This window comes from Lynx rufus, unplaced genomic scaffold (genome assembly GCF_022079265.1).
Source record: "Lynx rufus isolate CCGP_SWC_20201006 ecotype Redwood Valley unplaced genomic scaffold, mLynRuf1.p SCAF_2, whole genome shotgun sequence".
Lineage (NCBI taxonomy): Eukaryota > Metazoa > Chordata > Mammalia > Carnivora > Felidae > Lynx > Lynx rufus.
In genome coordinates, this window is record NW_025814834.1 from 96,093,975 (window position 1) to 96,116,641 (window position 22,667).

A 22,667-nucleotide genomic window follows, 5' to 3' on the forward strand; every position below is an offset into this window, starting at 1 on the left:
CCAGCAGTCATTCTCCTCCTAAAGTCCGCGAGGCAGGGCCAGGTCTACACGGCAGAAAAGCAGCCCCATCGAGCAATGACCATGCAACAGGCGACAGCCAAGCCAGGGTGCTCCACCCCGGCAGAAATACAGCCCTTGAGAATTCTGGATTCCAAGGAAATGGAGGTGATGGCCCCAATGGTGAAGCCACAGGAGGAAGCCTGGGGCCCTACAGACAAGTGAGCTGAAGGATGTCTAAAAACCACTGGTGGTTTAAACATGTGAAGAGTCTTTCATCTTCCACATGCTAACCACTGGCATCTGTCTACTGCTTGTTATTTTTTAAGTTCATTTGTTTTGAGAAGGGGCTGCAGAGAGAAGAGAGAGAGAGAATCCCAAGCAGGCTTAGCATGGTTAGTGCAGAGCCCGATGTGGGGCTGGAACTCAAAAATCGTGAGATCATCACCTGAGCTGAAATCAAGATTCAGATGCTTACTGAGCCACCCAAGGGCCCCTACTGCTTATTATTGTTTAAACACAATTTCTTTCTGCAGTGCTGTGAAAACAGCAACAACGAGAGGTTTGAGCACATTAAGCCCCTTTTGTGTATCTGGTATTTCTAGAAGGTGTGGGGAATGGAGAAAGAGAGGGAAAATGCAAGTGGGATGGCTTTGGGGTACCATTTGGCTACAAAAGCAATATTCCTGGAAACCAAGTACTTGGGAAATTTACAGAAGGGTAGGATTTCACTCACATATACAGTCTGAAGAAAAAGAACTGCCAGTGTCAGCTTAGTTATTAGTTTTTGCAGCAGGCCTGACAATCACACTTATTAGTTTTTATTCATGAGAATAAGGAACCATCAATTTTCACAAGCCTTTGCAAATACTTACATGGTGTTAAGCAACAAACAAATGTCTAGTTCAAGGGTTGGTGAACTTTTTTTAAAGGGCCAGACCATAAATGTTGTAGATTTTTTTTTTTTCAAAGTTTTTTATTTATTTTTGCGACAGAGAGAGACAGAGCATGAACGGGGGAGGGGCAGAGAGAGAGGGAGACACAGAATCGGAAACAGGCTCCAGGCTCTGAGCCATCAGCCCAGAGCCTGACGCGGGGCTCGAACTCACGGACCGCGAGATCGTGACCTGGCTGAAGTCGGACGCTTAACCGACTGCGCCACCCAGGCGCCCCTAAATGTTGTAGATTTTAATGATCTTTATCACAAGTATTCAACCTCTGCCACTGTCATGTAAAAGCAGCCATAGGCAATACCTAAACCAATAAGCATGGCTGTGTTCGAGTAAAACTTTATTTACACAAATAGGCTGTGGGGTCCATTTTGGCCTATGGGCCATCTGGTCTAACTCATATATAGCACTTGAAGAGGCAGAAACAGGTCTAGAATGGCCACTGAGGCTTTTAGCTGAATTGATGTTGACCTCTCTGATAAGAAATGCCTATCATGTGCCAGATAAAGCATTTCAGTGCCTCTATCCTCAAAGGAGGCTGCTAATGCCATGTCGGGGAGATAATCACACAAAACCAACAAAATAAAGGAGGCCTTCATTTCCAGACAGCAGCAACAGAATCCAAACTTCAGTGGGTGCTCAGGAGAATAAAAACAAAGACAAGAACAGGACATTCATATAATATACAAGTCCCATGAAACAGGGAAAACATTCCACTTCTCTAGTAATCACAGAAACACTTGTAAAATATCATTTTCTATATATTATATCAGCAAAGTTTTTTTTTTTTTAAGAAAATACCAAGTATTTAGAGAATGTAAAACAGGAATACTCATTTAATTGGTGACAGTGTAACGTGTAATGTCGATCAAGTCTTAACACGTTAACAAGAGAGACTTCAGGTCACAAAGAGCAAAGGTTCGCTCTCTGGAGATGCTGGAACAAAAAAGGTTCTAGACCTAGAGTAGCACAGAGACTAGAGAAGTGCAAGTGAGGTCTCTACTCCCTATTTTCAAAGGCCCCTGCCTCCAGCTGTGCAGCAGAGTTTTAGCAGTGACACTTTTGGTCCCCTGGGCACTTGCGAACTCATCTCTGAGGAAACTAACCAGAGACAGAAAAGACAAGTACAAACATCTGGGGTCTTCTCATGCCATCTTTGGTTCCCTGTGAGAAGACCCAGTAGCTGTCAACCCTCATCCACGGCAAACCACAGCACTGCATACGGCCTTCCCTCAAATATGAATTAACACCGATAGGTTACCATTCAAGAAAACACTCTAACATGAAAGAAATCAAAATGAACTCCTTAAGAGAAAGAGAGAGAAAAAGAACAAAACTTAGAGGAAACAGCAATAATGCAGAAAACAAAATTATTTAATGATACGGTAATCCTGGAATAAATATCTAACAGATAAGCAAAAAATATATTGATTCATAAAACCAGAACAAGAAAAGGATGCTATTGAAAGAAAGAAAGAAAGAAAGAAAGAAAGAAAGAAAGAAAGAAAGAAAGAAAGAAAAAGAAAAAGAAGGATGGGGCTCCTGGGTGGCTCAGTAGGTTAAACATCCGACTTCAGCTCAGGTAATGATCTCATGGTTCATGAGTCTGAGCCCAGCATCAAGGCTCTGTGCTGGCTGACAGCTCAGAGCCTGCTTTGAATCCTCTGTTTCCCTCTCTCTCTGCCCCTCTGCTGCTCTCTCTCACTCTCTCTCAAAAATAAACAAACTTAAAAAAAAAAAAAAAGGAACCTTGAGAGAACAAGCACTCTGGTAAATGAAGACTAAAATAGAAGAATTAACACATTCAGGAGAAAAGCTGCATACAAAGTTGTGAAAATAGTGCAAAAAGATGAACAGAAGGGTAAGAGGAGAGCAAAGTTAAGCATAAAGAGAGGGGAAATCAATCATGTATGTGCAAATTCCAATTACTGTTCTAAAAGGAAACGTGAGGTAGGGTAAGGAGCAAGGACGATTAAATAAATAGTTCAAGAAAACTTTCCACACAAGGAAGACCCAAACATCTCAATGGCAGGAGTCCATGAAGGGGTCAGAATCATGATGAAATATGGCCCACACCAGCTCAAGAAATGTCAGAACACAGGGCAGAGAGTAAATTCCAGAAGTTTTCAGAAGGGCCACAGGTCACACCCAGGTAGGAAAATGCCACTGGACTTCCCAAAAACAACACCAAAAACCAGTCAAAAAAACAGGTTTTCAGGTTTTTAAGGAAAATAATTCCTACACCTAGAATTTTACATTCAACTAATTTTACATTTAACCAATGTATCATTCAAGATAGAATAAAAATATTTTCCATTAACTAGACTTATTACAAATATCAAATCAATGTATTGTTTATCAGAAACTAATATAATGTGCCAGTTATGCCTCAATTTTTTAAAATCTTATTTTCCAATACTCAAGAAACTTCAAAAATTTTCTCCCCTTGTACTGAGGAAACTACTAGAAGATGAGCTTTATCCAGTTGAGGGAATAAACCAAAAAAGAGGAAGACATGAATCCAGGAACTAGGAGATCCAACAACACAGGAGAAGGGAAAGGTTCTTCCCAAGGCACAGGAACAGACAATCCCAGGACAACTGAACAGCAGGTCCAGAAAGCCACCAGGTCAGACTACAGCAGGGTAAAAGGCTCTGGGAAGAAAGGTGTTCAATAAAAAATGTATCTAATGGACTCTTTGATCTGCTGGCCATATGAAGAGCAATTCTGATGGAAAAACTCAGAGCTGAATTTTGGTAAGGCCAAGAATTTTTGTCTGTTTTGTTCACACTGATGTACTTCCAGCATCCTGAAAGTAATTAGCAAATATTTATTGCTCTAATTAATTAAAACTAAGAAATTTAAGAATTATTAACTCTGAGAGAAACAAAAAGATGTACCAAAAAGGCAATTCATTATCATACCATTTAACTGGATGGCTAAGCAGTGTCTTTATAGAGTAAGCACTGACCCCTCATTCAACAACAGCATCAGGATATCAGGGTTCTGGAGGATGAGGGAGAATGTGTGGGCAATGTTGTAGAACCACAAAATACAATGTACGTTTGTAAGTAGTGTCAAAAAGCTAAGTTCCCATCCCCTGTTACAGAAAATCAGTAGATAATGTTGAAAATTGCAAGATAAGGAAAAGCAGGATAAACATGTTAATGAGAAGTATGAAAACATATATTAGAAGAAATAACTCAAAAAGTTAAAGGTATATTTGTATTTGAGGAACTGAAGTCAGCAATGGGGGCAGAAACAGAAGTATAGGACAGGGGACTGTGACTGTTATAAGCCCATGGTATTTGAGGTTTAAAATTATGTACATGTCCTAATTTGATAAAAAATTAAAATTAAACCTAAAAAATGCTTATACTTCAGGCCTAGTCATTCTATATCTAAGAATTTCTCCCAAGACAATAATCAGAGATAGGGATATGGGTTCACTACAATCATCTTTGTAACAGGAAAAAAGGGAGGAGAGATTTAAAAATAGGAACCTAGTTAAGGAAATAAGATTATATTACATAGTTACTTTAAAAATAAAGCTTTTAGGGGCACCTGGGTGGCTCAGTCGGTTAAGTGTCCGACTTCAGGTCATGATCTCATGGTTCCTGAGTCCAAGCCCAGCATCGAGCTTGGCACTGACAGTGTGGAGCCTGCTTGGGATTCTCTCTTTCTACTCTCGTTCTGCCCTTCCTCCCCATTTCATCCCCCAAAATACATGAACTTAAGAAAAAATTAAAGCTGAGGCACGTGGGTGGCTCAGTCAGTTGGGCAGCTGACTTTGGCTCAGGTCATGATCTCACGGTCTGTGAGTTTGAGCCCTGCGTCGGGCTCTGTGCTGACAGCTCAGAGCCTGGAGCCTGCTTCCAGTTCTGTGTCTCACTCTCTCTCTGACCCTCCCCTCCTTGCTCTCTCTCAAAAATAATAAACATTAAAAAAAAATTTTTAAGAAAAATTAAAGCTTTTAAAGAATAAAAAAAAATGACAGAATGCTCCCTTAAAAATCAGGACTTAAAAATTACACGGAGCACAACTGTCGTTTTTATGCATAGGAAAAAGAGTAGAAAATAATCATATGTTAACAGTCATGTGCTCTACATAATAGGATTGCAAGTCCTTTTTATTTCTTACTTATTCTTTTCTCTATTTTCCAAATTTCCTACAATGACTTTGCATCACTCTATCAAGCATTTTTACAGTGTTTCCAATTTTTAAGGCAGGAAAAAAAATGAAAATTGGAAAACAGTTCTTAGTATTTCTCGAGAGAAAATGATCTCATTTGGAATATTTAATGGCAAGAAGAAAATTCAACGGCAATTAATACATGACATCAAAAAACAAAAACAACAACAACAACAAAAAGAAGACCAAAAAAATCAAAACTCAGAAAACAAAGTATGCTTAGCACTGGAAACATTTACCATCACATCCAAATCACAAAAAGGTCCTGGCTCTTAGATTGTCTTCCCTCCTGAGCTTAAACTATTCTTGTCTTTAAAAACACCCCATGTGTCATCTTTCTGCATGATGTTCAGTGAAATTCTATCATCCCAGCTGTGGGCAGCATTTCTGAACACAGACTCAGGTTCAATCCAACTGGGGTCTGAATCCCGCTCAGGCTTTCACCAGCTTGGGCAGATTTGACACCATGTCCTACCCTGCTTTGCTTTTGAAATTGGAGTAATTATTTTGTAGGTCTGCTCTAAGAAAAATAAAGTATTTTAAAATGATTATTTGTGTCTGTTACACAATAAGCCATCGATAAACAGTGGTCCTATCTTTTTTGGTTCTGTTTTGTAAACACCCACAGATCTGATCTGTTCAGCTACATTCAAGAATAAACACCGTGTACTCAGCCCTCCATGGACTCCTCAGAATCGATGTGCTGCAAGTGCCAGGTTTGAGAATGGGTGAGAGGAGAATGGCTACAAAGACCAGTACTGGGCAGTGACTTGCCCACCGTGTGAAATGTTTACAACTGCAGCTTTTACTAAGAAAGGGGCTGTTTCAAAGGGAACTTGATCAACTTGGAAAGGATGTGTGAGCTCTCTTCTGCAAATAACGAAGGTTCAAGAGACACAAGAGATGTTTAGCAGCAAAGTAACAAGCTATTCGGTTAGAAAGCAAATGAATCAGAGCTCTATTAGTTGGATTGGCATTTACCGAGGTCAATGTGTTAGAGCCACACGAGGCATACCTAGGTGATTATTTTCACCATAATTTCATATAATGCTTTAAGTATTTTCTGTATCACCTTCAATAACTCTGCCTTGAATTTCTACTGTCAAAATCTATAGAACGGCAAAGTATGATGAGATTTGAAGGATGAGGAAGGTTCGCACCATGATTAAGGAAGTGTTGAGAAGACCAGAGATAGTAAAATGTTTCCTTCATACTCAAACATGGTAAAGCATACGATTATGCTTTCTGGCAAAATTCTAGAGAAGGTTATTAAACAGATGACTTAACAGTACTGAGAATACCAATTAAACTAACAGTATCCACAGCTCCCTCCCTGCCCCCTTTTAAAAGGGTACTAAGACCAGGAATGGGGAAAAAAGGGAAATGTCCCATGACAGGACATCTTGACTTTAACCCCTTCACACTACGATGGGAGAGTGACAGACTAGCTAGCTATATTTGTACGGGGTGAGCAATTATACTAAAACAATGTTCACCTATGGAACCATGTCAACTTGGAAGCTATCTCAAGTGTGGACTGAAAGCCAAATGAAATACTGAAGACCCATCTGGAAGAAAAAACTAACAATTCAGCAGACAACAAAAACGTTCAAGAGTCAATATAACATTTAAATATTTACAAAATAAGTAAAAATAATACTTAATAGGGATCAAGGCAAAATTCCATATTCCGGGAATATAAATAAGTTTTGACATGAGTGTGACAGGGGGGCCAAAGAAGAACAGGGATAGGGAGACAACTTGGCTTAACAAGAGCCCATACAAAACACGCTGGAAGCTTTGGTCCTGGAGTCACAGCTGCAGCATGCTGTGGTTGCTGTGCGTTCAGGTTACACAGAGGCCCAGGGCACAGAACCAGAGGGCAAGGCCCCTCTTTTCCTCTGAGCTCTGGATCCCTCCTTTTCTGGAGGAACGAACACAGTTCTGGCTTCCCACTGTAAGTGGAGAGTACAGGCAAACTGGAGTGTGCTCAAACGAGGGCAACCGGAGGGGAAGGGATCAAGACTCTGTACCAGCAATGGCCCGGTGGCAGACCCGAGGATGGTGAGTACGTATGCCTGAAAAGAAATATGCCACAGGACACATCACCCAAGTCTGCCAAGATGAGTAGGACTTTGTCTGGAAGGCGAAGCCAGGATCAGCAAGTGGAAGCACCCACCAAGAGCTGCCCGGAGAACCTAGGCAGTTATCTTTTACAGTGGCTGAGCCCTCCCAGGGCCCCAGGGCACAGGCTGGTGCTGCACTCCAGGGAGCACCATTCATTTGGACCAAGGGCCACAGAACTTTTTCTATGAAGAGCAAGATCATAAGTATTTTCAGCTTTGGGGGCCATAAGGTCTCCATGACAGCTTCCACAACTTCTCGATTCTGGAGCACAAGCACAGAAGCAGCCATGTAAGGAAGGCAAACAGGCAAGACTGTATTTTAAATCTGTGTTTACAAAAATAGGCGGTGGACCAGATTTGGCCCATGGGCCACAGTCAGCTACTCTTTGACGGAGACTATGATGCAAATGTGGTCCACAGAATTCGTGTGACATCTAGAATTGTTCAGATAAGGCTGGAGGATCATGCATCAAGGATTTTGGAAGGTCACAGTTCCTCATTTCAGAGGGAAGATTAGGTCATGCTAATCTCTTTCACTTCTAAAAGGCCATGAGGGGGCACCTCGGTTAAGTGTCTGACTTTGGCTCAGGTCATGATCTCGTGGTTCTTGAGTTTGAGCCCCACATCCAGCTCTGTGCTGACAGCTCAGAGCCTGGAGCCTGCTTTGGATTCTGTGTGTCCCTCTGCTTGTGTGTGTCTGTCTGTCTGTCTCTCTCTCTAAAAATAAACTTAAAAAAATAAAAAATATAAAAGGCCATGAAAGCCTGGCTCTGAAAAAAGAAATAGACAAAATGGATGATCTCACAGTCAGTTCTGACAGCAGCAGGCCCAAAACCCAGACCTCCTGGGTCCTGGTCCTATATTCCTTCAACAGAGCTCACAGCTCCTAGCCTGGTATCCTTCAGCTTGTGGCTGGCTGATGTTCTGAAATCTTCTTAATGCCACCTAGCCAAGCCAGCCACCAAGCCAGTCTTTGCTGCCCTGGCAACACACAGAGAGAACCCAGTGGGCAGGGGAATCTGTGAGTCTCCCCACCGGGAGACTAAGACCAGAGTTGTCAGAGACTGAATGTCATCTACAGAAGGGAGCTTTGTGCAGACTGGGAGGTAGGGCCAGACCTTCACCCCATGACTCCCAAGATTTTAACCCAAGTCAAAGGGAGCAGGGTAGTTGAACTCAAACAGTAAGAAAATTTGGACCCTGGATCTAGACATACCATTATGACTTACTTATCCAAGTACCATCTTTCAGGACACATTAAACCATGACCAAAAACCCAGTGTAGGTAAAGCCTCACAAATACCACATACAACTAATGACAACTTCACTGTGGCTTTCTGAGGACTCAAGGTCACACACTAACACTCCCAAACCAGAGGATGGTTTCTGTAAAAAATGAACACTACATTCTTCAATAATGATTTTTTATTTGAATAGACAGGAACATATATACAAGAAATTGATCTCCACAAACTATGCCCACCTCATGACCAAAAGCCCAAATCCCACCCAAAATGTGTGATCCTTCTGTTAAAGTCTTGACTATATTTAGCTTATTCCTTGAAATAAATAGAACTTTCCCCCACTTTGGTGCCTCTCATACAATTTTAAAGCTCCTTAACGTTGGTTAAAAGGTCTATGGAACAAAGTCACACAGAGAGCCTTTTAAAACCATTTGCCAAAACCATTTTGATCATTATAATGATGACCATTATTTTCTGAGCACTGTGTGCCAGCCCTTCTTCATATGCACTTTTTCATGTGGCCTCCCAATGTCCTGGGAGCTAGCTTCTACAGTAGAGATGAAGGGATAGAGATGTTACTTCCCTCCACATGCTGGCCCAAGTCACACCACTGTTGGAACTCAGATTCAAACCCCAGCAGCCCGAGCATGGAGCCTGTACTCCTGTCGCTGCAAACACCTGGGTCTCATCATGTTCCGTCTACATGGAACAACCTCCCTCAGGGATCCTCATGGCTCCCTCCCTCACTCATTTCAGTGTCTGTTCAGTGTCATTTCAGAGGTTTGCCCTGACAACCTACCCAATGTGAAACGGTACCCCCTTCCCCACTCTCTCCTCACCTGATTTACTGCTTGATTTGCAAATTTTTAGCAGAACTTTATCTTTTTTTTATAATAAAAAATTGCATAAAGTCTTTCCTTTTGAAAACACCACCCTATTATTACATAAAGTCAAAGATAGAGATTGTGGCTACTTTTCGTCACTGGTAGCCTAGAAGCATGAAAACCACAGCTAAGGGAACCCCTCGGCACACTTAGATGACAGGTCAGCATGTCCAGCCACAAGCAAGCACTCATCATGGGCTTTCTTGGCCAACTCACCTGCTACTAACAGCCCTCTACTTTAAGGGAATAACAGTCCTCCCTACATGGCATAGCCATGGGCCAAAACCCACCTTGTTAATCCTCACAACATTGCTGGAAGTAGAGGGACGGCAGTTTCTCACCATGTTATTCTGTTTGATAGGGGCCAAAATGTAAGGAGAGAACATAGCTCAAACCATCACCTATAAGACACCTGGTTGGGATCAAGAGAGCCACTGAGGAGAAACCACTGGAACTTCAGTCAAGTGGTCTATTATGTTTCGTTGGCAGACACCATTAGATTAAGCTTTTACTAATCTTCTCTTTGCCCCAACCCCAATGAACCCTGAAATAAAGTCCTAAATATTTACTTTGTTCTCCTGCTAATCTTGCCATAACTTGTACTGCTCATATTAACCATACTTAATGAAAGCAATTATTGAGAAAGTTCTATTAGCATAAAGTTTAGACAGGTTAATGACTGTCTTCCCTTGAGAGCTGAGCTCTACAGTACAGGAATTATCCTCCCTACTATGGAGTGAGAAGACAGGGAGGGGTCAGGCACAGTTTCCAGACTTCTGCAGTTTGCTGTCACCAGGACTGCATGACTTCTACCATAGGATTATGAAAACTCCTCTGTGCCAATTCCTGTCAGTCACTCCTATCCCTATCCTTGTCCTTAGGATGGCTACAGAGTTTAAAGGTCATTCCCAAGGCCAAAAGGTCAGGAAAAGCCAACAGGTCCTCTTGAACTAGGGTGAAAGAAGCTCTAGGCTGAGGGTCAAGAAAGGTATTGTGAGCACTGCCAAATACTCGCTCCTTCCTCCTCCAGTATGCGGTGTGGTCCTCCATTCACAACAGAAGCCCTAGTTTCTCACCTGGCTGCATTTCCGCTGTCTGACTCAAGGCCTGGCACCATCCAGGCAGTGTTGGTTGTATAAAACATACGGCAGTATTTGCCAGATTATGTTTGTGCCCCCTCCCTCTTACTGAGGTTATTAACCCCAAAGGGCAGTGTCTGTGAGTAAGTGGGGTTAAGACACCATGCCAGGCTCTCAGATACATGATCTCACTGCATCCTCACGGGCATGTGAGGATAAGCGTTGGCATCACTATCTCCATTGTACAGAGAGTGAGGCTGAGGCTCAGTGGAAACTAGATGCCAACAAGGAGTAAAAAAAGGGGGCCAGGAGTTCTGTTCAAGAGTGTCTAACGCCAAAGACTAGGTCTAGCCTGTGACTGCCAAGCAGCTCCCAAAAATCCCTTTCCCCAGGTTGTCTATACTATTTTCCCTACAAAATACAGCATTAGGACTGGATAGTTTACACACTCAATAAGCAATGACCATGTACACTCTGGCTCACAGGTCAAATTCTCAGTCCGGTTAAGAAGTGCATGTCCCAATGGCCAAAAGTTACCAAGCTCTTAATTTGTGCCTGGCCTTGAGTGGTTCCCATTTATGAATTCATAATCCTCAAAACAATCCCCTGGTACAGGTACTTTATCACTATTTTACTGATGAGGAAACTGACTGGGTCTACAAAGACACACAGATAGGCAGCACAGCTAGAACTGGATCCAGGCTGTCAGCGTCCAGTCTGTGTCTAAACCACAATCCTATAGCTGCCATTCAATCTTATCACCAACAAGGGGGTGTAGGGAGAGCATTAGCACAAATCCTTCATTTGACGCTCATTGTAGCCCTTCTGTAATGACTGTTTTAAGAGCCCATCTCTAGCTGCATGGAGGTAGAAAGTTCCCACTGTGAATGTTGACTTAAAAAGCTCACCAACATGAAAGGTCAAGACAGTTTGAAACCAGCTAACAGTGTCATCGGCCAGCTCTCACAAGGCCAATCAAAATGCAGTTTCAACTTTCTGTCGACCCCAGACACATAGTCCCCCTGCTGGCTCTGTCAATGCTACAGGTCCTCAGCTTGACATAAATGGACTTGGGTGCTGTGATCCTGAGCATGAGGTCTGCTGAATGTGCAAAGGTAAAGGAGACATAGAAAAAGGAGACCATTGTGGCCAGTAATGAAGATGACATCTGCTGCCCAGAACTGTGGGGCAGCTGTGTCCTTCTGAGTGACACATCTAACTATATACCTCTTTGCTTCCTTTTTAAACTCAGCAAAAAATTTCAGGCCACCTTCACCACATCGGCCTTCTCTCTTCCTTTTCTGAGATACACTGAGAAGGAAAAAACATCAACAAAAACTAGTAACTGATTTTCATTTAGATCGTCTAATTTTAGAAGCTATGGGTATGCAAAGCCAAAAAGCACAGCTTAAAAGAAAATCCATCAAAACCCCACAAGCTTCTGTACCTAAGAAACTGTTTTAACTACCCAGAAACAGATACAGTCCCCCACCCTCATTGAAACAACTTTAATTCTACAATTTTTCCCAATTTTTAAATCTCAGGCTTTGGAATGCCTCTACTAAAATATGTGTCAATAAAAACAGGTAAAGGATGGGGGTGCCTGTTTGGCTCAGTCATTTAAGCTTCCAACTTTGGCTCAGGCCATGATCTCATGGTTCAGGAGTTTGAGCCCCAGGTCAGGTTCTGTGCCAACAGCTCAGAGCCTGGAGCCTGCCTTGGATTCTATGTCTCCCTCTCCCTCTCTCTCTCTCTGTCCCTCCCCTGCTCATGCTGTGTCTCTCTCTCTCTGTCAAAAATAAATAAACATTAAAAAAACAAACAAACAAACAAACAAACAAACAGGTAAAGGATGGAGTGCCCAAGACAAGGGAGTATCTGTGAGAAACCACATGCTATGCTGTGGCTGCAGAATGTCTACTAAATCAATACCATATGTAGACTGATAGCACAACTGTATATACATACCTCATTTAGCCAAATTAGACTAAGTGGGATCGGTTGCCTTCTGATTAAAACAAACAAATCTATTTCAGTATGTCCCATCTCTGATCCACTCAACAGCCCTGTGTGGGGACATTTTTATAAACAAAAGTAAAGCCTACACAAGTGTCAAGGTCAGTCCCACAGTGCACGTTCCTAAGGGCTCCTGTTCTTCACCCTCAAGTGGCTGGGAATAACAGGATTCTCCACAGGAATACATACTCTGATGTTTTAAAATGAAGAAAAGCCACGTACTCTTTGAAAGGTCAGTAAGAAGTCCAAAGGCATTAAGATTGGTAGGTTCCTGTATTTCTGCAAGGACTATTCATTCGGGGCAATCTCTTGTAGTATAGCTAGTTGGAACTGTTGAAATCCTACTTAATAACTAGCCACCAAAAGTTACAAAACAGATTATCTTATTACAACACCTTAGTTTTCAGAAAGTGTAGTAGAGCAAAAGCATTTTCCCCTTTGAACAAGTTAGCAGTCAGCTTTCCAGGTGCTTCTGGGACTTACTAAACTATTCAGGAAACTGTCAAAGCAGGTCGTGGCAGACACAGTGATTTAGAACTGACCACGTGGTCATCACCGTCCTGATAAAAGTTCTAAGACAGTGGTTGACCTGGCACATGTCCCAGAGAGGGAGAAGGGCATTCAGCTGGACACCTATTCAGAATCTGCTATCTTGCCAGACTCCCAGCTAGGTACTGGGTCCAAAAGAAAAATGTAGGGTATTTTGCCCATGCCTTTAAGGAGCTTAGAGCCTGACTGTGGAGACAGGCAAAGCATGGGAAAGTCCAAGGATGTACACAGCACTCATGCGAATACACAGCAAGGGCACCAGAAGGCTTGGAAGGATCTCAGGAAGACTTTTTATGGGGAACAGTGCTTCAGATGAGTCTTGGAAAAGATGGTAAATTAGAGCCAGGAAAACAGAAGGTCATTCCAGGCTGAGGACAAAAACATGTAAATGTATAAGAGCATAAACAAACAGCATGGCATGGGTGTGGCTGGCTCGAGCACAGCTGGTGCACTCAGCCACAGCAGCCTTTAACACAGGAGAGGATGTCTGGCTGGCTCAGTTGGTTAAGCGTCCGACTTCGGCTCAGGTCATGTTCTCACAGTTTATGAGTTTCAGTACCACATCAGGCTCTGTGCTGACAGTTCGGAGCCTGGAGCCTGCTTCGGATTCTTTCTTTCTCTCTTTGTCTCTCTCTCTGTCTGCCCCTCCCCTGCTCATGCTCCCTCCCTCCCTCCCTCCCTCCCTCTCTCTCTCAAAAATAAACATTTTTTTTTAATATATGAAATTTATTGTCAAATTGGTTTCCATACAACACCCAGTGCTCATCCCAAAAGATGCCCTCTTCAATGCCCATCACCTACCCTACCCTCCCTCCCACCCCCCCATCAACCCTCAGTTTGTTCTCAGTTTCAAAAATAAACATTTAAAAAAATAAAATAAAATGGGAGATGAAAGGTCAGCATTCTAGAAGCTTTGTCCTCTGAACCCTCAAGAAAAGTTGGAGTCAGCCTTAGGACAACTGTGGGAATCCAAACCACAGTGTGGTAAGGGTCTCTGGTAGTCATTCCTATTTTATCTGCTTGCTGCCTGCAATCTGTTTAGGGACCCTGTCCCCAGTTTGAAACCCCAGGGTGACCTGCATGATCCAGTCACATCCAATCAAGATGTCACTGAGCACTGTGACTAGGTCATGGATAGGCAAGATGATCAGAATCTTCTCCAAGAATGTTGCCAGAAACCTAGAAGCTTCTGTGACCCTTTCTGCCACCACCCTGGGAAGATGGACTTAGAATGAAGCCAACTCAGAAGGCGGTACAGCTGAGTTTCTTAAAGATGGTCCCCACGTCTGTAGCCAGCAGTGCTGAGTTTGGCACCATCTCTGGAACTAGCTAACTGCATGGGCCCTAAACTCCCTTTCTGTTTATGGTTTTTTGCTTCTTGCAAAGAAATTATTGATAAACAGGTGGGTTTCCTACTAAGCCTTTCATAAAGGTCAGGAAGGATTGACAAAAAAAGGTCTATTTGGAAACTGAAAGTTTAAAGCACTCAAATGAAGAAACATGTATGAAAATATTTTCTAATCTATACAGCACTACACAAATATTAGTCATTTCATTCACTATCAGTGGTGATATTCTAATACAACAAACACTCATTTAGTGCTGACTTTCTATGAGGCATGGTCTAAGTAGTTTATTTATCTCACTTAATCCTCACAAATAATCCCCATGAAATGGGTAACTACTATTTTTCCCCCAATTGTACAGCCATAGAAAGGTTAAGAAAGATGCCTAAAGTCACAAAGGAATGAACTGACGGAGCCGAGAGCTGAACCAGGGCAGCCTGGCTGCAAAACACTGCCCTCCGATAAGTCTTTCATGTCCTGAGCACTGAAATCAATGTCCCAACTTCCTTTACGCTGATATTCCTAAACAAGTGGCTCGCAACAAAGCAATCCACATTGACATATGGGTACTGTCTTCACAAGATCCCGCCTTTGCTGGCTTGTTTCATCAATAAAGGCATCACCCAGTCATGACACCAGCTCCTCCCTCATCCTCGCTCATGGTCCACCAGGTCCTGCTCACATCAGCTCCACCAGACATGGGTTTCCAACACCCCCTTCCCCTGGGCATCACGCACATGCCTCATTTTAGGCCTTCCCCTGCCCAGTGCACTAAACTCGCTCACCTGGCTTCCCAGAGGACCCCCTTTAAAGCACCCCACTTCCACATGGCCACCAATTCTTCTCTGAAAATACAGGTGTCATCTTATTATCCTCCTGCTTTATTTAAACCCTCCTCAGCTGTCACTGCCTACAGAACAAATACAAACTCCTGAGTTTTACAAGGAAAACTCTTCATATATTCCCTCAACCTACCTTTTCAGGATGGTCTCCTTTTCTACTGCTCCAAACACGCTGTGTAGGGTGTTCCGTGCTGTAAAGTAGATATTGGGGGACCTGTCTTATTTTCCTTAACTAATTTAATTTACTCTCTCATGTCTTGATAATAATATACTCTGCTTAAAACTAATAAAATAGAATTTCCTCTAAAACATTTTTTGTAATTTAAATCCACTCTCTCAGACTACTTTGCCATCATTATTCTGAATTAGCAGCTCTTTCATGAAAAGAAATAATTACCTTCTATATAAGCAGGAGTAAAATGTGTGTTGCCAAAAATTTACTGGTTTGGGTCCAGGAAAGGAGTTTCTTAAGGTCAGGAGCCCAAAAGTGCCTTCTGGGAATTTATGGAAATCTCTTTCTTGGAGGTCTCAAAGATCGGTTGCAAAGCTAACAGTTGTTGGGGCTGAGGACTTGCAACAACAACAACAACAACAACAACAACAACAACAACAAACCTTGCTAGGAAGAGAGGAGGAGACTTTAGGTCTCAGCTGGCTCATCAGGAAAGTACAACATCTCCAGCATGTTTCTGCAATGGTAATAAGTGGAACACCTCCAACAATATCCTGTAGATATGAGTTTCTCAACCACAGTAGAAGTGATATTTTGGGCTAGATAGTTCTCTGTAGTGGCAGCTAGTCTGTGCACTGTAGAATGTTCAGCAGCATCCCTGGCCTCTATCTACTGGACGTCAATAACACTTCCTCAGTTTGACAACTGAAATGTCTGCAGACACTGCCAAGTATGGCCAGGGGGGCAAAATCGCCTGCAGCTGAGAATGAGAGCTATAAATACCACGCTCAAAGGTCAGCATCACTTCTTCTGAACTATAGTTTTCTTTGTCTTCCTCTTCCTGCCCTCCTCCTTCTTCATGATAAAAACCAATACACACCATGACCACACACAATGTGAAAACCACACCAACAATGACAGATTTTTCTAGGAAGATACCATAAGAATTGTTCCTGACAGGTAGCCACATATTTATTCCTGCCCCTACAAAGAATTAAACAGAAAGAGACATGCAGGAGAAAGACACAGTTGTCTCTTGCTCTCTGCCCCGTTTCTTGGCAGCATTTGGGGGGGGGGGGTGCCACTGCCCGGCTGTTACCTGATCCTGAGAAAGCCACCTGTTAAGCTGAGCACAGGGTTGGGGCACTTCAGGTGCTACCCAACCCACAAATGACAGTGTGGGTAACCCAAACAAGGAAACAACACAGGTGCAACTTAATTTCAAGGTCCATTAGCAGCACGAAAGGGGGAAAATTGCACTTCCAAATGCAAGTCCTGAAACTCAGCAGGGACATTTTTAATTTTCAACTTTTAAGTGGCAGAATAATAATTATGGTTCTATTATTATTATTATTATTATTATTATTATTGAGAACAGCATTCAGGCTCAAATATGTTGCACTTCACCTGCAATACATTGCATGTGGCTACTGATGTTTGGAAAATGCTGGGCTAGCTAACATTCAGTTTAGACTCAATATTAGAAAACAGCCACTGGAGTTGTGCCTGCATCTTCAATTTTGTGGCTGTGTTTCCCAAATGACCTTGTAATTGTAAGTGATCGTAACAGGAAAGAAATGTTATCATTAAGTTGTGCCTTCTAGCTAACCCTGAATGCTGGCCAGTTATTCAGCTTATGTTGAATGACAACAACTAGTTTTTTAAAGTATAAATAAATAAATAAATAAATAAATGCAGAGGGACACATGCACTTACTGCTTCAACTGATGGAGAGAGAGGCACAATGCACCCATTACCCAAAATATTATAATCTAGAGTTGTACCCATCACATTCTATAAAAGCTCCACAGCACAGAAGTATCTGTAAAAAGCTCCGACATGACAGACCCCCCCCCAAAAAAAAAACAAAAAATTCGACTTCATTGATGATGTCTTCTAAGGTCTGAGAAAGGGAAATAAGATATCAAGCACCACTTCCAAGCAATTCCCCACGAGCAGAAATGGAAAAGAGAAACCAGAAGGAGAAACTTCTTTTAGCAGTGAAACCAAATGCCATCCCCTCCAGCATAATCCAATCAATGTGGGCATTTACTGAGCACTCCCAACAGGGAGGCTTTGAATAAGACGTTAGAGACAAAACAGATTAAGTGGACACTGTCAGTCCCCAGAAGGCCAGCATTGTCATTGTCACGTATTTTTTTACCTTCTCCCTATGTTAGCACATGGCAAAGATGCTATTCCAGTTCCAATGCCATTCCCTCCACTTCATCATTTAAGATAATAAAAGTAGAGAAAAGAGGAATTGGTCTTTCCAAAAACAAAAATGTCATTCTGAAAGTGGATAATTTTGGCAAAGAAACATTTAAGTTCTTTCAGGGAATATATCTAGAGAAACTGATTTACTATGCAATTGGTTGAAGGGTGTGAATTTTTCTTAAATCTGGGTTTTCATTTCTTCAATTCACCTTCATCTTCAACAAGATAAACCAAGCTCGAAAATGCAGTTCAATCTAATTCTTGATTTCAATCAAGTTCATTTCCAGCTAAACTTCTCTAGGGGAACATCACTTGCACATAATAAAAAAGCCCAGGAGTGATAAATTCGGCAAGAAAAGCCATTTTGGATAAAAGGTACAGAGAACACAGCTAAACAGAAAGGGAGCACTCACGCATGCGTGCGCACGCGCACGTGCACACATGCATACGTGTACGCGCACACACACACAGAGCTACCCCTAAAAAGAAAATAAATTTAAGGAACCCTTCTTCAACTGCTATGGTACCCAATTTAGAAGCAGTTTATAGCCAACCAGAAGATATATCAGCAAGCAATAAGACACAACAGTAAGCAATCAGAAACATCAGCAAGCAATAAGACACCAGAGTAAGCAGTAAAGACACACCAGGGAGAACATTTCTGAGCAATTACCACATGTCTTAATGCAAAAAGAGAAAAAGAAAAACTTCACTCAATCAGCATTGGAACCCTATAAAAATGAACCCTCTCACAGCTCAAGTGCCATTTCTGCTACGACAAGAGAGGTAATGAGGACCGTATGGCCACAGATCAGAGAGAGGGCAAAAGCAGCAATAAATGGTTGTTTTTTTTTTTTTTTTTTTTTTCCTGAACAAGGGTTATAAATTTAAGTTTTTGTCCTTCTTTTTGGCACCACAATCTACAGGTATGGCAAATAGTTTAGAAATATGTTGTTTGACTGACAAAATATAAAGGCCCCACCACCCTCTGGGAGAAATAAAGTAGGATGCCTCCATTCTTTCTTTCACTTCTATATCCATTGTGGCCATCACAGTGGCTAAGGGAGGAAAGCACATGCACACATAGGGACAAGCTTGCTTTTGCAAAGGTTGGTCAAAGAAACAGACAATTAGACACAGAGAACTTTTTTTTTTATCAGACAGGTTATTAAATATCCCAGAAAACTGTCAGCTCTCCAGGAACCTCTAAGAAAATAGTAACCTATTTTTCTAAACTCACCCATTTGTGATGATTTACAAGATGATTTATAAGAAAGATGGAGCACACACTCTATATGGTGCTAGGTCTTAAGCTGAGCTCAGGGGGTTCCAGGTCCCTATCAAAGGTCCCCCCTTGCCCAAACACTTAAACTCCATGAAACCAGTGAAACCACTAGTTTCTTGTAGATGTTGAGAAGACAGAGTACAATCATGTGCCTCCAAGAGTTCCAAACAGTAACTGGTTATTTACTGGGAAGTTGCTAGATGTTAGTTTCCTCCCCTTCCTTCCAATTATTTTCTGGGTCACGATGCATTTCTAGTCTGTAACTCTTCCATGAGGCCCCTATGCCTCAATCCTACCCACCTTCAAAATTTACCTTCCTGTGTGAGAAGCCTTCACAGCTACCTCCACTTACAGGATCACCATTTGTGTGATTTTATGCATATATATTATTTTCCTAAGTGTCCATTAAAAATCTCAAAGCGTATCACACACAAAATATACCAAGGAGTGACAATGAGGTTAATTAATTATTAGACACAACTCTAAATTTTCTCCCTCCTCCCCCCTAAAAGAACACATGAAATACTTTGGTTCTTTAATTATTCGTAAACACAGAACCAGTGGCACATCAAAAGGAGACCCACTCAGAGCCAACAACTTAGAGAATGTGTTCAAGAGGTTTGTGTTACCTGAGTAAGCTAGCTCCATACGTGGGGCTGGAACCCCATGTGAAAGAAGGAGCCACCAACTCCCTCCCTCCCCTATTTCATTCCTGGACGTCTACCCACAATTCTGTACCCTGGGGCTTGGAGCCCAGGCAGCGAAGTCTCCCTGTAAGCCTGGCACACAAACAGGACAGTCAGCGGCAGCAAGATCCCTTACCAGGGCCGAGAATGACAACAGGTATGTTTACGTGGGCCTCATAGAACAGAGGCAGTGGGAGGCAGCAAAGCTAAAGGCAGAACACCCCACTCCACGTCTGGAAACAGGATAATGCAGAATGCCATGAACTCAGAAAGGACCTCTTCAATAGCATTTCCTACTGGGGACAGGAATGGGGGAGTAGAGACCGGAGAGGCATGGCTTCCATTTATTAATAAGCAGCTCAACACAGTGGGAGGTTTTCTTGTCTAATTACAGAAGCTGTTGGAAACTGCAGGGAAGATAGGATTTATGGCCCAGATGACACTGTCTCTGTGTTGTAATTAAAAGTTATTTTTAATACCTTTGTTTGGTTGGATACTTCGGATTATTAGAAATATATTTTGTAATTTAACACTTGCTAAAGGGCAGAACAGAACAAAAAGGTAATACAACAAGCTTGCATAATGTGAAACAATTAAATGTTTTGACACTGGGAGGTAGGAAAGGAAAAGAATTGCTCCCACTTGAGTCCATGCACTTCTACAAGTCAGGGGTAGAGGTAAACCAGAAAGTACTAAGTTAGATTTTCAGAGTACCAAAAAATAACCCAGCTACTTATTTTATCCACTAACTAGAATTTGGATACCACCACCACGAGTGTAGACAACTCACAACTGTTCACACAAAGCACCTCATCCTAACCTTGAGCTCTTCGCTCTGTCCTGGGTTTCTAAGAAATGACAGTGGTCACCCTAAGAAGACCAAGTCCTGGCTCAACCACAAAGACCCAGAGGCCAACCCCAGGCAGTGTAATGGGGAATCTGATGTAAGCGATGGACAATACGTGCTGTGTGTGACTTGGGCATTGTTTTTAATCCATTTTTCTTCTCTCATCCAATTTTAAGAAGGGACTAGACAAAATGCATCCCAGTGAAAACTGCAGGGTTTTGTCCATGAGCGGCTACAGAATCAGGCCAAGATCAGGCAGGGGCCATTTATTTCCTAAGTGCCATTTCTAGAATTTACATTTCCCCATATACACATAGGAGGCATTTTCTACAACGGTGGCTCTTCTTGATCAACAGGAAGGAGACAGTCTATTATATGGAACAGACTTTTGAAACTGATAAAAATGGGAAGGAGAAAGAACCTCTAACCTGTTTCATTTCATCTTTATCCATGCTACAAATCTCCTCATTAAATGTGAATTCCAGGAGCTCATTTCATGAAATGTGTCACAGAAACCACCAGATATTACACATCATGATGAGACTTAAAACGTGTTTTAACATGTTCATCAAAAATAAATTTAAAATGAGCTTTTCCAGGGCCATACCACGTTTATGGGATTTATACCAGTAAGAACCACTGTACTGCTTTACTCTTTTCCCAGTTGTAAGCGGGGTCTGACTCCATGTCAGGGACAATTGCTCTTACCTGCCACATTAATTTTCTCAAGTGCTACCAAGCTGGGAACAGCCGTGGTGGAGTTGGTCGAGTTTGTTCCCGTGCCATTGATTACAAGATTGTCCACCTTTGACTCTAACTTGCCAATGCGCTGCAAGATATTATCCAAAAGCACAGCAAGTGTTTTCTTCAGATCTGTGAAAGAAAATGCAAAGAGTTGAAAAGTTCTTTGGCCCTTGTATGTTTGTCTGGCTCATGCGCTCGCTCGCTCTTTCTCTTCTCCCCCCCACCACCTCTCTGTCTCTGACATGAAGAACAAACGGTGGCACAATCAAAAAGTACTGCTTAAACATCTGCCCTAACAAACCATATCTGTTTTTTTTTTTTATTTTTTTAATGTTTATTTTACTTTTGAGAGAGTCACAGCACAAGCAGGGGAGAGGGACAGACACAGAATCCAAAGCAGGCTCCAGGCTCCGAGCTGTCAGCACAGAGCCCAACACAGAGCTGGAACTCACGAACTGTGAGACCATGACTTGAGCTGAAGTCAAATGCTTAAGTCAAATGCTTATCTGACTGAGCCATCCAGATGCCCCTTTAACAAACCATACCTTAAAGATGACAGTGGCCCAGAGAGCACAAATCAGTCTGTTCTGCAGTTCATGTAAGGCAGTAAGTGACATAAAATTAATTCCAGCTACTAAGTTGATAGAGAAAACTCTGGGTTACTTAGCATCCTATCAAAGCACTCTATTAAATTCCTCCTTATAGCATGAAGGTCTGACCCATAGAATCCCAACTCCAAAGTGTAGATAACATCTTGAAGTAACTTCTGGATCAATTTCATTGTTATTTTTAGTGCTATATACTCTAGTATGTCCTAATTTTTTTTTTTTTTTTTTTTGCAAAGTCTTTATTTCGGTTGGTTACTTACAGAAATAATAGAAACTACAGTTCTAGATTCTAGGCATGCTGGGTAACTCAAAGGTATCTGTAGTGAATTTTAGAAAGATACTTAAATTAAGACCAGATTCATTCATGCAAGAAATTTTTACGAAACAAGTGCTACGTGCCAGGCACTGTTCCAGATGCTGGGGCTATTTTCCAGTGATGCTTACATTTAAGAGCTGATTCCCTTTGGGGAGTCTGGATGGCTTTGTTGGTTAAGTGTCCAATTCTGGGTTTCAACTCAGGTCATTCATTCACTACCTCATGGTTCATGAGTTCGAGACCCACATCAGGCTCTGTGCTGACAGCACGGAGACTGCTTGGGATTCTCTCTTTCCCTCTCTCTGCGCCTCCCCTGCTCATGCTCTCACTCTCTCAAAATAAACATAAGTAAAAAATAGAGTTGGATTCCTTTCCTACACATCTGACTGGGTTAAATGCTGCACTTCTCTCTGGACAAACTACAGACACTTTATCCTCATGTATACGTAAATGTTTACTAAGTTTGTACACAAGGTATTCCACATGTACAAGATTAATTTAGCTTCTCTTCTCTGGAAACTCATAATTAAAGAAAGATATTGACTTGTACATGTGAGGAAGTCAGAAG

At 42.1% G+C, this 22,667-nt stretch overlaps 1 protein-coding gene across 5 annotated transcripts in view; it reads right to left on the reverse strand.

Moving 5' to 3' along the window:
- The window catches only part of MGAT5 (alpha-1,6-mannosylglycoprotein 6-beta-N-acetylglucosaminyltransferase), a 341,458-nt gene that overhangs the window by 176,081 nt on the left and 142,710 nt on the right, over positions 1 to 22,667 (reverse strand). For all 5 annotated transcript variants that reach the window (XM_047084131.1, XM_047084129.1, XM_047084128.1 and 2 more), the window contains one exon: positions 21,140 to 21,304. In XM_047084131.1, coding sequence (XP_046940087.1) covers positions 21,140 to 21,304 — 165 coding nt within the window. The remainder of the gene's footprint in view (positions 1 to 21,139; positions 21,305 to 22,667) is intronic.